Source organism: Pocillopora verrucosa, chromosome 6 (genome assembly GCF_036669915.1).
Source record: "Pocillopora verrucosa isolate sample1 chromosome 6, ASM3666991v2, whole genome shotgun sequence".
Classification (NCBI taxonomy): Eukaryota; Metazoa; Cnidaria; class Anthozoa; order Scleractinia; family Pocilloporidae; genus Pocillopora; species Pocillopora verrucosa.
Window position 1 is genome coordinate 1,205,279 of NC_089317.1, and position 17,479 is coordinate 1,222,757.

Genomic DNA, 17,479 nt, shown 5'->3' on the forward strand with positions numbered 1-17,479 from the left:
TACTGTTCACTCAATGGACCACATTTGACGCGACCTTTCGACTCAAGTAAACAAATCCTGTCATATTCGCCACATTAACATGTCAAAAAGGCTTAACGAACGTACATAAGCGTCATTACATTCTGCGTACTAATTTTGTAAACAGTTCATGCGAAAACAAAGTTGATTTTAACAGTGCAGGCTTTCATATCTGAGCTAATATAATTCGAGATTTTGCGGAGGACGAGAACATTTGATTTCACCACTCGAACCAGTAATCGATTTTATCTCATGAGATTTCTTTCGTCAAGTAATGATCTCCACTAGTATTCTCGTGACATTCCTGTATCTCGAAGTAGCAAAAATCTTTATAGTGCAAGAAACGTTTGCTCTTCAAACTCTTCATATTGGCGGCTTCTTTCCCTTCACTGGATTGTCTAATGGAAGCAAGAGCTCAATGAAAGGCGAGTTTATTCGGGCGGCCGTTTCCATGGCCATAGAAGATGTGGAAAAACAAAAAGTCTTACCGAATGGCTATAACTTACAACTTCACGCAAATGATACAAAGGTAGGCGGTATTCTAACACGAATGTGTTAAGTTTAGCTAGAGAAAACACGGTGTTGGCTTTAAGTCCTAAATGTAGGATACCTTGAGTTATATTCACTTTGCAAAATGGTGAATATCTGGGCTTATATCACAACAACAGAACGTATTTAGAATGAATTTACTGTCTTGTATACCTAAAATATAAACTCTAGCTTTGATCTGTGTCTTGGCCAAATTCAACAAAGATAGTAACACTTTGTGATACAAAATATATAAAGCTTGTCATTTTACATTCATAAATGACAACAAATTATCGATATACTCGGAACCGTATTAACACCACCGTAAAGTACCCTGGATACGTCATCGATCAAGTTGAACTTTGAGAACAGACTTTGAAGTTTTCAAGCAGAGTTATAACTCCAATAATCCAATAATCTGCTTAGTGTCCATATCATGCTCTATTGTAAATACTCCTGAAGGTTGCCATTGTCTGATTTCTAAGTTAATTAATTGTCTTCTATAAGCTCAGTTCTGAAAACCTAGCTAATGTCTTCGATGGAAATAAGCTTATTTTAATTGCCTTAGCAATGCTATTGCCGATTTTGTGCCTAAGGTGCAACATTCTCGCAGGGCGCAGATATCTATTACCCATTCCTGTAAACCAGTGACCTAGGTTGCTATGGCTGCTATCTCCCTCTGCGCCAACTAAACGATTTCATGCAGGATTTGAAGACTTAGAACAACGTAATTTGATATTATCAACTGAGTTGAAAACGTAAATTAGCCACCGTTATGAGTTTTAAAGCTAACGTTTCGAACGTTTGCCCTTCGTCCTTCGCTCTGACGAAGGGCTTACGTTCGAAACGTCGGCTCTGAAACTCCTAACGGTGGTTAATTTATGTTATCAACTCTATGACAACTTGGTTGATGAGACCAAATTACCTTGTTCTACTCTCCCACCGAAGCAGCACCACAGTTTTCTTTAGAAATGTACTCCCTATATTAAAACTTATACTCCGATTCAATGTTTGTGCAAAGTTTCTATGTTGGATAAAACTCATACATTGGTGTTGTGTTTACTGACCTTGAAAATTTCCCCGGCCGGTGCAGATTTTTATGGTACTTATCAGTATTCCACTGTAACTAACAATACATAAAAAAAAGAAGCAGCTTTCCGATCGCTTGTGAGAGGAAACGAATTCAAGAACACCTGATGGTTGTTTGCTCACTTTTCAGTCGAGTTTTAAAACCCACTGGGACAAAGGGTAAATTGTACGTGAGTAACAGAAGGAAGGAATGGGGAAATCCCCCCCCCCTCATAATCAACTTGGATGTCCCTTCTATTCTCAGATAAGACGATACAGGATAAAAATTTATGAGCTTTAAAAGTATTGAATGGGATAAGGAAAATTTAAACATAACCAAGGCTTTTGTTTTGTCTTTTCTTTAATAAAAAATCCTACTGCAACATACCTTCGCTCAAAAAGTTTAAGTCAGTTTTCCTCAACTTGCGGTTGTCTGAGAAACTAAATAACTGTTCTGATCACTGTTTTATCAATTTAGTGCAGAATGGACCATGCCTCTCGCGCTCTTTTTGAAATGATTAACAAAGAACCAACAATGATAGCTTTACTTGGAGCGGGGTGTTCTGCGGTGTCAGAGAGAATTGCGGAGGACTCAAAGACCTGGAATCTTATCATGGTAAGTAACTCAGCAACAGTTCTCCTAACGGCTGTCCTAGTTTTACTGCGCGAACGTTGATTGCGTTGTCATCAACTTACGAAAGCTTTTAACAACAATAGTCACTGATGATGTAGATAGAAGTCGAAGCATTGACTTGTATTTTTCTCTCTTAGTGCTTGTGTGACTGTTTTTGTTATTGTCACTGTTACTGTTAGTGTGACTGTTTTTGTTACTATCACTGCTACTGTTGGCGTGACTGCTTTTGTCACTTCCACTGCTAGGATTGGTGTGACTGTTTTTTCCACGGTCAATCTGTTGTGACTGTTGTTGTCAGTGTCACTGTTGGCGTGAGTAGGTTTTTTTCTTGCTCTCACTGTCGCTTTTGCTGTGTCACTGTCACTATTGCTGTCATTGTCACTTTTTGAGTAGCCAATTTCAGGTTTTCAGTTAGTAAAAAGAGGTGTGATATGATATTCGGCGCGATAGAAACGGAGAAGTGAAAAAACCAAGGAAGATCTGAGTCGGATGCGACCCGATCCAGCCTTCGCATGTTCTCGCTCTGCCGCTCATATCGCGCTGTTTAGTATTTTGCTGGAACATTTCAAGTCTTCCTTACTTAGTTCTATCGTCATAAACGTATTGTATTAGAGAGCTTTTTCCTTAAAAAAAAATTTTGAAAAAATTTTCTTGAAATAGTTGATTAGTGGTTAGATTGACCCAAAAATCAACGAGAATTTCAAAAAAAATTAATCTAAGGACGTTTCGAAAGAAAGTAAAAAGTTAGGTCAAAATACAGTGTTCAGTTTTCAAAGTGGTGTCGAATTATTAAGGCTTCAATTGACAGTAATCAATATTGATAAGATTTTCAACGATAAAAAGATTCTTTACGGTCGATGAAAATTGCCCTTGAGCCAACTATGCTATTTACGTCTTATACAAACACAGCTGATACCGCCAACAATCGTTTGAAATTCTGAGCACGTACAAGCAAAAACTGCTTAAATTTCTATGTGCAAAATCGGGTTCAGCAAACGAAAGTTAAATCGATGATTTGCAAATGAAAAGTCTTTTGCTCTACGCTATTTCCTTGCGCAGTTTTTTTGTTTGGCTTTTGTTGTAATGTTTTTCTAGACGCGATCTAATATTGCAATCAAGCCAGCTTAAAACCTTGTTATGCTCGCTGTTTATTTGCGTAAGTGAACGTAGATCGGAGGCTAGTTTCGAGTTGCAACATAATTTGCGTACAAACTTAACATAATTTGCACACTCTTAGCTTGAGAGCTGTTAAGGGAACTGACGAGGAAATTGCTTACTTTTTCACTGTGACAACTTAGAGTACACCTTTGTGACCATATTTGCAAGTATTCTCTGACATAAAGGTTTCTACAGTAGATAAAAGACGCTTGCTGGGCGCCAAAACATTTTTCAAAATGTGATTGCTTCCTAATGAAAAAATAATCATCACTAATCTTGTTGAGCAGATCGCCATATAATACTTAGACGAAATGTTAGCGATAGCTGATTAAGAAATTTGCATAGATACCCGACAGTAATTTTTATCTGTTTGAGCGCCGAAGTGCCAATGTGCCAAAATGCATCTTACCAATTCATTGTTTATCAGACTGCCTTCATCGTCGATGAAATAAAACGTCTTTCATTCAGCTGTGGATGAGGTAATTAGATTCGTGGTAGAGTGGCAACAAACGTGAGTCTATTTCGCTGTTTTTTTCTTTTTTTCTTCTTTTTTTCTGGAGTGATAATTGTCAAGAGCAGGTGTTAAGTTCATTCAAGAAAAAACAAAAGGAATCCATGGGATTAGGCTTAGTAACGAAATTAAAGGGGATTACTGTAATTTCTTCGCTAACTTTTGTTCATTTCGGAGTTAGATAAAAATGTTCAGATTGTCAAGCACTGCCATAAAATATACCTCGTTGACACATGTTTATCCAGAAAAAATCGAGTCAACTCAGAGAAGTAACCTGTTTGTCTCAGCAGTTGGCGTTACAACTCAGTTCACGTGTTTTTGAGGCGGAAATGAGTTTGCACCAATCAGAGATTTAAATTCTTGGAAACATTTATTTCCTAGCTGCCTAAAAGGTTTACCAAGCAAATAATTTTGAAATACGACATGAAGTGTCCGAATTGATTTGCTCGCATGTCAAATTTTCAAACACGAAAACTGAGTGGTGTCAGAACCGAGTAATACTCCTTGACGACTATTTGCATAAACCAATTCGATCACTGAAATACGAGACATCATCTGTGGTGACTGCATTCAAGGAAAGAAGGAATCTGAGCCAAAATGGACAATTCAAGCACGCCGACTTCTTTGCCATTGACAGCGTGTTACCATCTTCGCCCGTTGGTGATTAATACCGTGCGTTATGAACCAGACAACAAAACGACTTCTGTGACCGTATTTACTTGTGTATTTATGGCATTGGCATGTCCCTGTGCAATTGTTGCAAATGTCATGGTGTTCCTTGGCGTTTTAAGAAAACCGGAGTTACGAAACGTTTACAATACTTCAATTTTGTTCCTCGCTACCTCGGATTTGGTAACAGGGTTGGTAACGCATCCTTCGTTCATTGCATATCATGGAAGCAAGTTGACGACTCCCATGCAAGATTTCTCCTGTATCGCTTTGGTCATGTATACGTACACAAATTTCATGTTCACTGGCCTGTCTGTGATAACAATAATTCTTATCACATTAGAAAGATATCTCGCCATATTTCACCCTTATAAATATCAAGCCTTCGTTACAAAGCGTCGCATCGCTATAACAATTTCCCTCGTTTGGGTCGTATGGGTCGCGTTTATAACTTTTGTGCGATTTTCTCCGGAAGCGCGCTCGGGTACACTTGGTGTTATAGCTGCAATCCTCCTTATTCCATGTATTTTACTAACAGTTTTTGTGTATTGTAAAGTTTACTGCCTGACTCGACGGATTCGTGTATCAATAGGCCATGAGTTAACAACGCAAAGAAATACCGCAGACATTCAAGAGACGAAGTCGTCAAGGACAGTTGCTTACTTAGCTGGCGCAGTTGTAATTTGTTTCTTGCCGACAATTGCGGTCGTAATAATTCAGGAATCAAAAGCAATTGATGCGAATTATTTCTTTCACTTGCTGTATCCGCTCACTGAATCGGCCGTCCTGCTAACGCCCGTGTTCGATCCCATTATTTACATGCTCCGAAGTAGCAAATTAAAAGCTAGTCTGCGCGAGTTGATACGCGATCGAGTGCTATATACACAGTCGGCCAGCAGAACAAGAGCGACAACAGGGCCAACTGTATCAACAGGATTAGAAATGGAGTTGACAGCACAGTCATAAGACATGACGCGGTATATGTTTAATCAGGGACACAAAATGTTTTTAAAGCAAGAGGAGAAGTGTATGTTATTTTACTTCCTTGGAGTGTTTCTGTACGGAGGAAAATCAGAAAGTGAGATTGGTTGAGGTTAAAAGTCGCGCCATGCAGAACTTTGCAACAAATTAACTAAATTAAAAAGTTCTTGTAATGTCAAATTGAACTAGAGCACCGCTCTGGCGAAATATTTAAACTACTGCGCTATGCTATGCGGCAGTTTTACGCAGATTTGGAGAATTGCTTTGATCGTCAAATGCTTATGATCTAAGCTTTCATCTACTTTTAATTTCAAACTATCTACACTCATTTCCTTATGCAGAATGTCAGCTGAAATGTTGCATCATTCCTCAATTTAAATTCCGAGGTGGTGAAAGCGCTTACATTAATGATTTAAGAGTAGGTCAAAGTTTAACCTTTAAAACGAAATCAACTTCACCGAAAAAATTGCTCAGTTGTTATGGTAAATCGTTCTTGTTTGCATGCCGTGTCGTTTTAATATTTCATTTCTTTTGCACTCTGGAAGGTATTAATTTCGGTTAACGACTGCCTTGTAAAATATAATTTGTGCTTCAGTTCGATGCCTTTGTTTACTCATCATTCTAAAATTTAGAGGAAAGATTTCCACCAGGGAGTAGAAATATGTCTGAGAACAAAATGAATTAAATAACAAGTTAAATAAACCAGGGACGCCTAAAATACACAAGCATTGTTTATACGATTATTTTACGCAATTTATTGATTCAAAATAGTTTGACTTCGTGTGGATGAAGAAATCTGATGCTTCGTTCTCGGATTTTGAGTTTTTCATTTTGCAAATAGTTGCCTTGCCTTTCAAACTGCTCATAACAGATTAAGAGATCCCGATAGTAATCACATGAAAAAATTAATAAGCTTATCAGGGAAGATGATCCTTTAGGTGCCAATTTATTACTCAAGCTTCGCCTAAACAACTTGTATTACCTATTAATTTTAACAATGCCCGGTCGTTCAAGGATTGTGATTAAGTCAGCACGAACTCAGCAACAATGATTTTAATCAACGTTTTTGACTTTCATTCATTTTATTTTACTTTAATCACAACTTCCATGTACATAGGCCAGTTTCGCTCAAATTTTTGCAATTACAAAATGACAGTGTCGTTGTTACGGGCGAAACGCTATGGCTGTCTCATTCACTCGCGTGAATGATCCTTTCGACAGGATTCACAATCTAATATTATCATTTGAAAAATCCCGTGAAAAGTTTAGGATTCAAGAAAAGTGATGAATCGGAGCTGATATCAAGCTGGCACCTTTTAAGAGGCGCTTTCGATTCGTTTGAGAGTTTTCGGAAGTGAAATAGACAAACGAGCTGAGACGTACGTTTTATGTCCTTTAATAAGAGTATTATGAAAATGATTAAAATAATTTGACACTAACCTGCTGTTATTTTACGCCTTTCCGGAAGGTGGGAAGCCTAATAGGTAGTTACTAGTTAAAGTATTATTTGAGAAAATAGACAAAACTTTTCACGAAATCAGAATGAAAGCTGAAAAAAAAAGGAAGCCGATATAAACACGTGGTAAGTGGGAAAAGAAGGTGAGGCAATCAGACTTTGTCTAGTACATGATTGGGAAGAATACAGACAAGAGGCAAAAAAAACAAAAACAAAAACAAAATCAATTTAGTTTATTTCTTAGCAAGCGCCTGCTGAAATAAATTTAAATATTCATTGATGCAAGCATGAATTGAATGAGTTAGATCCCACATTTAGCTGTGAATGTTTGCCTCGAGCTCCTGCCTGCTGTCGCACATTATTGGGAAAAATATTGACAGTCTGTTATATTTTGCCGAAGTCGAATGAAAAGTTGTCATCAATATGGACCATGGGTCAAGGTGTTAAGACCAATCAAGTAGTTACTATTATTGAAAAAGACACTGATTGCATCAGAGGAAATTCCTTAAATCATGAAAAAAATTTATAATTTGATGTTGATGTTATTTAAAATGTGGTAACTGAGTCAAGCTGATTGGCAGCGCTAGCAGCTGCTGTAATTCAATCTTTCTCAGAAGAAAATTTTTTACTTCATCTTTATTCCGCAACCTGAGAGAAAATCTTCAGCAGATTCCATTTGACTTTGACGAAGATTCAATCACCGACGGCAGTTCTTCTCAGGAATACTCTCGCTTGAATAATCAGACCACACAGTCAACTGCTACTTCTGCTTCCAAACCCTTTCCTGAGTGAAAGTTCGTATAAACTATACCTTACCCTCTTGATACACAGGTATCCTATGGATCAACGTCTCCAACCTTATCAAAGAAACAGAAATATCCTTTGTTCTTTCGAACAATACCATCTGACGCTGCGTGTAATAAGGCTCGTGTGGCTCTCCTAAGAAAATTCAACTGGTTAAAAGTTGGACTGATAGGGCAGAATGATATTATTAACTCTGAGGTGAGACAATTTCTTCTTGCGCCCGCAAGAAATGGGGCCAATGGGAAACTGGGCAAAGCCAAGATCATTCAAAAATTTTGTTCGTGGTATAAACAAAAAAGTTACCCACGAGGCGCAGCTAAGGGTCTCACTGATATTCTTACCATATTTTGACGTCAGATCCATGGCAACATTAAAATAGAAGCTGTTTGCTTTATGTTACAAAAAAGCGAAAGGTTGTTAATGGTGACGTTATCCATGCGTCTAACCTCCAAAAGATCATCAGTCGAAACCAATCAAAAAACGTGTAAGATTCAGCTGATCACATAATCTGTGTTACTCATTTTTGAATTTTTACAGCAAATTTCTTCTACACAGGAATATTAGCCAATTTTGCAGCGTGATGGTCCAGAAAAGAGATGGTTGTCGGCGACAGTGAATGACGTTTTGAAAACCTGAGCGAAAGTCATAAAAATACTCTTAAGATGACATTCGGTTGCATGGATGGAAATCAGCAGACTTGACTCAAATGATGAATTCCGCCTAGGGTGTCGAAACGTCATTCATGAGTCTCCGAGATAAAGGTCATCTTTAGAAAGACTCTTAACCTGACGAACCGATTACTTAAACATTTTTCCTAGACTACTGCTGACCTACAAGAAGAACTGGCCAACGCAGATATTCAGATCCTTACGTCAGAGACCTTTGTAGATGATCCCACTGCCCAAGTAAAGAGCTTGTCGGTAAAAGGCAACTAACTGTTGTTAAACATAAGTCTAAAATTTCACGAGGACGTATATATGTATTGTACTGGGAAGACTTCTACCTAAGCTCCTAATTTTTTGTTTTGTTGGTGATCCATCTAGGAGAAAGAAGCCAGAATAATTCTTGGAAATTTTGATGAGAAAAGTGCAAGAAAGGTTTTATGCCAGGTAACTCGTTCACAGAAGCCTTATAATCCTTATTCCTCCTCCCATCATCAATTTTCCTCATTTCGTGTTCTGAGCTCTAGATAAATCACTGTCCTTTAGAAGTTTAAGGAATACATCTCGAATACATAAAGACGCTGCTATTTAGAATCTAGCTTAGCACCTGACCGCGCTACTAGCTTACCTTTGAACGTAATAGATTCTCACTCCTTTCCTATTTTTGCCTTCATCTTTGAGCGTTTTTTGTAAGAAATTAGGAGCTACGAAAAGGCTATCTACTCACAAGCTACAGCACCTTCTGTTTGTGATTCGTTCATTTGGTTTTGCATATGCAGCCAGGTTACTAAGTTGTTTTCAAAATGACGACTTCCGAAGTCGAATTCATAGCCCTTTTCAGGCCAATTTTTGAACAGTTAGGTTACTCTAAAAAGTCTCATCAAACTACAGTGCAGCAAAATTTTACATGGAGAATATTTCTTTTTCTAAAGTCTCGCGTCATGAAATTCTAAGTCTTAATATCAATCACGAAAATGATCTTCAGAATGACACGGTCATAAAGTCGGTAGGCACCATGGAGGTGAAAACAAACCATTAAGTTTTTCATGATAATAACTGAAGTTTTTTTCTTAAAGTCTTCCTGTTAACTCCCTCAGGCGTTTCAAAACGAGATGTATGGTGCTCGCTATGCTTGGCTTATACCAGGCTGGTTTAGTGAGAACTGGTGGAAGAAACATTTAGACGAAGAGTCCATAGGATGTACCGTAGAACAGATGAATAAAGCTGTAAATGGATACATCTCCTGCGACAACTTAAAGATCAATCCAGACAACACCACTACAGTATCTGGAAAAGTATCGAAATTAATTTCAGCTTTATTTTACGATAGTTTTTTAATGTTTCGCCACATGTAAACCTGAGATGGACTGAGATCCCGTTCGGCAAAGACGGGGCTGGGGTGGTGGGGTGCACAAAGAAGTGCACGAGTGCCGCTGGTCGTAAAGACGGGCGAATCAATAAAATTCAAGCTATCTGCTTACCACTTCACAAAGAGAAAAAGAGAAGACTTAAAAAATCTTGCTTGAATATTGTTTGGGAGGCGACTACCCCTTTGCCCCTCCATTTGTTGCAGTCTTGTTCAGAGGATGTTGTAATAATCTTTGTTTCATCTGTCATGTCAAAAGGCGTAAGGCTGATCATGACTCAACCATGTTTAATTTGTTCTTAGTCTCCTGGGCAGCTAAGTTCTCGGTACCAAAACATCACTAAGAAGGAATTGTCGAAGACTGATGGTGGATTTGCATACGACGCGGTTTGGGCCATCGCATTGGCTCTGAAAATGACCGAGGAACATCTCAGAAGATTAAATCCTTCCTAGTCCATAGTCAATTTCACTTATGTTAATGAAGATATCATGAAGCAGTTCAAGAGTTATTTGAATAAAACCCAATTCCAAGGTCTCACAGTAAGTACAAAACATTCTTGAATATTTTTTACTCTCTCGGAGTTCCATAATGGACAGGTGCACCAAGTTTTGGAGGAAAATAGAAATCCCTAGGGGAGATTTTTGTCATCCTCGTCAATCCAAAAGGCAAAATTTAATCCTTCATGTTGTATTCATTTCAAGGGACCGGTGCAATTTACATCCAAAGGAGATCGCATGGGTTACATGAAGATTGAGCAGCTACAAGGTTAGAGAGAGAATCAAAGCAATAATATTTTCTTTAATATTCTATGTGATCGTATGTAATTACTTAATAGATATACAGCCAATAGAGTGCATTATGTACAGTATGCAACGATAATAAGGTTCAAAACCAACCTCCTCTATACTGACAACCAAGAAACACGATAAAGTGATTGTTTTCGCATCAATTTCCTTGCGCACGAGGCACATGTCTGGTCAGGTCTGGTACGTTGCTTTGAGTGACCTGCCATTAGTGCGTTTTCCGTGAAGAAGACCTGTAGGAAACAAATTCAGGTCGCAAACAGTTGTTCTCATAAATTATGCTAACACTATCGAAAGTATCTGAGATCTTAGTTCACATATCTCATATCAAATAAATATTTTAATTTTTGTTCCTTAAGATTGGAAGGAAAGTACTGTCTCTTTATATCTGCAACAAAATGATAGCATCCTCGACGTCCCTGCATCTAGATTTATCTGGCAAGGTAGGTTAATTAAAGGTGGAGATTATGATGACGATGACAATAAAAACGACGATGACAATGGGGATTATTTTACATTAGACTTACTTTAAAAACTCCAATTGGGCGAGAGTATTCAGTCAATATAGAATAGCATGTGACGATGACATAGATACTAATAACAACGATGACAAAGATTACGACATGACGACGATGATACTAATGATAACGATGACGATGATAAAGATTACAACATGACGATGACGATGATACTAATGATAACGATGACAATAACAATGATTACGACATGTCGATGACGATGATAGTAATGGTAACGATGACGATGACAAAGATTACGACATTACGATGGCAATGACACTAATGATAACGATGACGATGACAAAGATTACGACATGACGATGACGATGATACTAATGATAACGATGGCGATGACAAAGATTACGACATGACGATGACGATGATGCTTATGATGACGATGATGATGACAAAGATTAAGACATGACGATGAAGATGATACTAATGATAACGATGGCGATCATGATTATGATTTTTATTTTGACAACGATGACGATAATGGTGAGGATCACGATCATGTATGTACTCGTTTAATGCTATATTCACGAAATCAGGTGTTGTTGTTTATGTTTCCAAGGAACTGGTCCACCACCTGATAGTGCCAGGCTCGTATGTAAGTTGATGACCATATCGCCTGAGCTGTATGGAGTTGTGTGTGCAATCACTGTTCTTTGTATTATCCTGGCAGTTTGCTTCCTGGGTTTTAACATCAAACTTCGGAATTACAGGTAACTCGAAGATTTTTCTCCTCTTAGTAGACGCAAATTCACTTAGAAGATTTCAAACTCGTCAGTTCCTTACCTCTGCATTCAATTTTTACTAAAAGGTACATTCAGATGTCAAGCCCTCGTCTTAATAACACCATTGTTATAGGATGTATCGCTATGTATCTATCAGTATTTATGTTTGGATTGGATGGTAACCTGATATCACCTGATCGATATTCTAGTAATTGCCAGGTAAGATCCAAACATTATTATTATCAACTGTTGTCTTTTAAAATTAATGGTCTTCAAATTGTAATCCATAAGTAATTACTCAGAGCAGTTTTAAATTGAGTGTTAACCCTTTGGCCCCTAAGAGTGACTAGAATCTAATTTCTCATTACAATATCACTCCTGAATCACACATTAAGGTCATAAAGAATAAAGCAAATGATCGCCAGCTAAAGAGGCTCTTGATTATTGAACAAATTCTCTTTGTCAGCACATTAAGAGATGTAGAGAGAACAGCGTGGAGAAAACGGAGACTCATGTTAGGGTGTAGAGGGTTAAAAAGTGAAGTCTTTACGACTACCAATCAGAAAAAATGGTTGACGTCATCATTAACCAATGAGAACTCAAAGTAAAAACAGGCAACTTGTTGAAGCGCGGGAAAACGCAAGTGACCAAATCGCGACTGGCTTTAGTTTTGCATATGATCGGCTGATATGGTGGCACGAGTTTCCTCGACCAATCACTAAGCAAAGTAAAATAAAAACCCGTACAAACCGGGATCCCTTTCAATACTGAATCAAAAACTCGATTCATCTTTCTGCTTTAGGCAAGAATATGGCTGACTTCACTTGGTTTCACCACCGCATTTGGCGCCATGTTTGCCAAATTATGGAGAGTTTACGTCATATTCACCAACCGTAAATTAAGGAAAAAGGTAAGGGAACCATTTTTCCCCTTTCCTACAGGTATTGTTTTTTTGTCTCGTCAGTTGTATTTTTTCGGCAAACCAGCAGCGTCGCAAAACATTTCTAAGGGTTGCACCTACTTCCGAAATTAACCTCCCCTACCTCCTTTCTTTTGCAAGAGTCTCTTGTGAAGACAGACCGAGATAGAGCATTAACCAGATGACTGTTCACATATGAAATCAAAATTACCCTATTCACTCGAGTACCCGCTGCAGCGGAAACACTTGATATTTAATTAACGCCGTAGAGTTTAATCGAGTACATACAGTAACCACGAGGAAATACATGTTCTGTTCATTGATTTATTTATCTATTGATTGGTCAGTCGATTGAGTAACTGAGTAATTGACTGGAGAGCTGATTGATTGATTGATTGATCGACTGACTATTTGATTGATAGGTTATCAAAGATGGAAAACTTTTCATGTTTGTTGGTGCTCTACTGTTGGTCGATGTTTTAACCCTCAGCGTTTGGAGTGGAGTGGACCATCTGACAAGAAGGCTACAAAATGGCACCATTGAGGTAAGGTAAAAAAGGTTTGGTTATCTTCCTCTTGATTTCTGCCCTATCATTAAGCTAATTGTAGTCCAGACGGTCTGTATCCCAGCTTGTAAGGAATTCTTATGCCAGAAACCCATCAACTTCATTCAGTTTATGATCCATGGTAATTATGGTCCAGGAGGTCTGGACTTCCCCTCCCCCCATTCCCCTATAAGACTTGTGGGGTGGTTTTTTTAAAAATTGTTTTGCTTGTTGTCTAACAAAAAATTCTCGCAACGTCAGGATCTTATGTTACAACTCAAGCTTACTTAGGCTCTGGTGTAAAAAGATTTCCTTTGTTTTCTGAATCAAAGCCTGGAAGATTTCTATGAAAAATTCCTGGTTCCCCCCCCTTTTAAACTTTTGCTTTAACTCTTTTATAGCATGGAATAGAGTACGACACATTGCCTCAGTGGGAATACTGTGACTGCCAGCACAAGGCAATATGGTTTGGTGTTTTATTTGCCACTAAAGGCCTGCTACTTTTGTTTGGAGTGTTCCTCGCGTGGGAGACTCGACAGGTGAAAATTCCCGCCCTAAACGACTCGCGCTATGTTGGAATGTCTGTGTACAACGTTGTCATCTTGAGTGTAGTTGGTGTCCCTGCTGCATTGATGATCGAGTACGCGCAGGATGCTTCTTTCGCCCTCACGGCGTTCTTCGTTATCTTCTCAACCACAGTGACGTTGTGCTTAGTATTTGTTCCAAAGGTGAGGGATGGTATAGGTTGCTCCATTAGAGTTTCAAACATTTAGGGCTGGCTTTCATGATGACATAAGCTTAAACACCAAGCCTCTATTGCGCAGGCGCAGTATCAGTGAAACCACATTCTAGCCTAAGGGTCTAGTTCTTTTTTATCAGCGGTATGGAAACGAGGATCGTCCAACGGACTGTTCGACAACCGAGCACCCGACGACCCTCCTCGTTTTTCGCACCTTGAACAAGAATAGCACTGTTAAGGTTGCGTTGGTGCCTTTTATACGGCTTCTTTATTCACGGAGCAGATAATCTTATTGGTCTATTAATTTTCTCGTTCCTCTCTCGGCTCTAAAGTTCATAGCAGTGAAACGAAATCCGAATGTTTTGGACACAAGTGGTGCAACGAACACATCCGCGAGTCAAAGCAGCGGTGAGTCATCAACCTCACAAGATAAAGGAATAAAAGGGGCCAAGTTCATCGCCTTAGCTGCCGAGAATTCCAACCTCAAGACCCTGATAGCTGAGGTAAGCCATATCTGGGCCTATTTTAAACCTTTGACATCTCTGATAATGAACTAATGGTCTAACAGTGATTTAACTTTTTAAGGTCATTGAACGTTGGGGATCATAGCCAGTTACTGCTTGGGAGAAGATCCCACTCTCCTCGCCAGAGGAGGAACGAAAACCAGACTAGAGACCGAGTCTTGCCGAGCGCAAGGGGAAGGTCATAAAAGCTTTCATCGAGGAGGCTCTGCTCGAAGGGTCACCTCCCCTACATACCTCATAAACTAGTATTGAAAAAACTCTTGCTCTTTCTTATACTTTCCAAGGAGTGATGATATTCCTTGAGTAAATAACCAATTAAATGCATTTGTCTCCGACAATTAAATTATAGACCATTTTAGATACTTAAGTGACAGACTTCCCATAATCTCACAAATCTACCTCCACCTCCTATGTTACTGAAGCCTCGAAAAGAGTTATTCGTTTTGGGCGGACCCTATTTCTATTGGTCATTCTACGAAGTCCTTTCGCCCCCCTTACTGAGGGATCTTTAGCATGTTGTTAATTGGAATATTTTGAGTCTCCATGAGTTATTTGTCACAAATATTTTAGAAAGAAGAGGAGATATCTCAACTAGAGATCCGTTTGAGAAGACGAGGGGTAACAATAACAGAGCTACGGAGAATATCAATGGCTGCACGACATTCGGATGCTATACCAGAGTTGACTCCCACTTTGCTCATCAGAGGTGATAGGTACGCAATGATATAACTAAGCGATCTGAATGAAGCCAACAGACGTCTCGAACATTATCAAGACTTGAATGAAAGTGATCCTAGCAGTAATGTGCACTACTTAGGTAGTAGTGAAAATAAGGCCTGAAAAAAATTCGGGCCTGTACGGGATTTGAACCCATGACCTCTGCGATACCGGTGCAGCGCTCTACCAACTGAGCTAACAAGCCAACTGGGAGCTGGTTATGATGTTGGTTCTAAATAAACCCGTGAAGTGATGAATAAACGGTTAAGAATATATGAAAGTCATATATTTGAACTGCGGATAAAGAAGAGAATGAAAGTGATCCTCGCAGCAATGTGCACTACTTAGGCTTGTTAACTCAGTTGGTAGAGCGCTGCTCCGGTATCGCAGAGGTCATGGGTTCAAATCCCGTACAGGCCGGAATTTTTTTCAGGTTGTATTTTCACTACTGCTTAAGTAGTGTACGTTACTGCGAGGATCACTTTCATTCACGTCTTTATCCGCAGTTCAAATATATGACTTTCATATATTCTTAACCATTATCAAGACTGTAGTGGTTTTTATTCACTGCGCTCTTTAATGAGTGAAGAAATCAGGTGCCACTTTTTCAACCAATCAAATGCAGAACTCTTCTTTCGTGTAGAAATTTTGCGTGGTACCACTTTAATGTTTAATTAAAAATCTTTTATATCGTTTCTGCAGGGACGACGGTGGAAGTTTTCATATTGATAAAGCGCAGAGCACGGATGATGTATCCGACTCTAAATCTGCAGGTAGGAAGGTCACACGCAAAACGTTTCATTTCATTTCCGTTTCCTTTCCTGGAAACCGAAGAATTTTCGTCATCGTTTTTTTGCAATATAATCAGGAGGTAGGAAAATCACGTGGTTATTAGAATCCGCTAGATCTCTTCTTATCAAGCATGAGCGCGGAAATCCATAGTACTGCTCATTTTATATTCTAGAAGAGTACCAACAAAATGTTGAAAGTTTGTATGCTTCGCTATGAACTCTGGGAATTCCTCTTCGGACAATTATGGCGTCCACATGATTAAGGTTCATTAGGCCTCTATGAAATCGTTTATCAATTTTGTGCATCGTGTCTCAAAAACAAGGTATCTTTGTCATTGGTGTGAACTTTTTGAATCATATAATTTCCACATGTGTCATGTCTCTATACATCAACTTATCACTGTTGGGGCAATTTTCAATTGAATTTTTAAAGTAATTCTGGTTTGCTTTTGTTTTTCTTCACTTCACAATGTAATTGGTTCAGAAAACTCACGCCAACCTTTCATGCAACCAATTAGATTCAAACCTAAATCAATCGGGACTCGGTTACCCGCATTTTCCCGCGCTTTAAACGGTTTGTTTTTCTTCGGCTTTTTAAAATATTTCCCTTCGCTCAATACTCAATTGAAATGCGCTCTATTTCAGATAAACCTGACCAGGAACCATTTTCACCGAAAAAACGATATTCCCCATCGTCTTCCTATGTCGACCAAGGTGTTCTTTTAGGTAACGATGTGACGAAGGCAAACAGCGCCATAGCAAAGAAGTACTCCTTGCCCACACGGGCTAGAAAAGATGTTTCTCAAATCGAGACTAGGACCAGGACCCGCTCAGCTGACAACGAAGTTCATGAAGCTTACGAGAACCCGGCGATCTTTACGGAAACAAACGACGAATCCACGAGCGTTCCTCGAAGGAAACTATCTATGAATAACCGAATGGAGAGCCCCTTTTACACAGAACCCTCGACAACGGCTTCCTCGCCACCCCTCTCCTCTGTAAAATCACGATACACTGAGCCTAAGAAAGGAGATACCCCGGATGTGAATGCAAATGCATCACCAATTGTTAAGGGAGAACTGCAACGCAAAGGAAGTGTTGTTCTTGTGTCCAAGTCGCAAACCGGTGAAACCTGTTTTCAAGTGAAAACTCCGGCAGAGTTTAAGCCAAAGACAGAGAAAGATAAAATAAGAAAATCCATTGAGTATAACGTATAATTTGCAGTAACCGTTTTAACATATGTTTCTGATATTTGTGTAAAGATATTTAATATAGTTTTATGATTTTTTTCTCATATAAGGCAGTGTCACAATGTTCAGGAAATTTTTCT

General features: G+C 38.9%; 2 protein-coding genes across 2 annotated transcripts; both read left to right on the forward strand.

The window, feature by feature from the left end:
• The first annotated feature begins 3 nt into the window (after positions 1-3).
• Positions 4-17,376, forward strand: LOC131769045 (gamma-aminobutyric acid type B receptor subunit 2). Its single transcript, XM_059084785.2, is given in 18 exon segments — positions 4-547; positions 2,093-2,230; positions 7,855-8,025; positions 8,646-8,747; positions 8,871-8,936; positions 9,587-9,784; positions 10,159-10,395; positions 10,558-10,621; positions 11,019-11,102; positions 11,752-11,902; positions 12,001-12,133; positions 12,717-12,824; positions 13,256-13,378; positions 13,780-14,106; positions 14,450-14,620; positions 15,212-15,354; positions 16,061-16,131; positions 16,795-17,376. Coding segments are annotated over 18 exon segments (3,114 nt in total). The 5' UTR covers positions 4-292; the 3' UTR covers positions 17,367-17,376.
• On the forward strand, positions 3,547-7,842 carry LOC131769066 (adrenocorticotropic hormone receptor-like). Its single transcript, XM_059084805.2, has 2 exons — positions 3,547-3,917; positions 4,299-7,842. The coding sequence occupies exon 2, from the start codon at positions 4,515-4,517 to the stop codon at positions 5,550-5,552; it is 1,038 nt and encodes a 345-aa protein (XP_058940788.2). The 5' UTR covers positions 3,547-3,917; positions 4,299-4,514; the 3' UTR covers positions 5,553-7,842.
• Positions 17,377-17,479: the final 103 nt, after the last annotated feature.

What these genes read in the sequence shown, in the direction of transcription:
- LOC131769066 (XM_059084805.2), top strand. Translation starts at nt 4,515, where the DNA reads ATGGACAATTCAAGCACGCCGACTTCTTTGCCATTGACAGCGTGTTAC.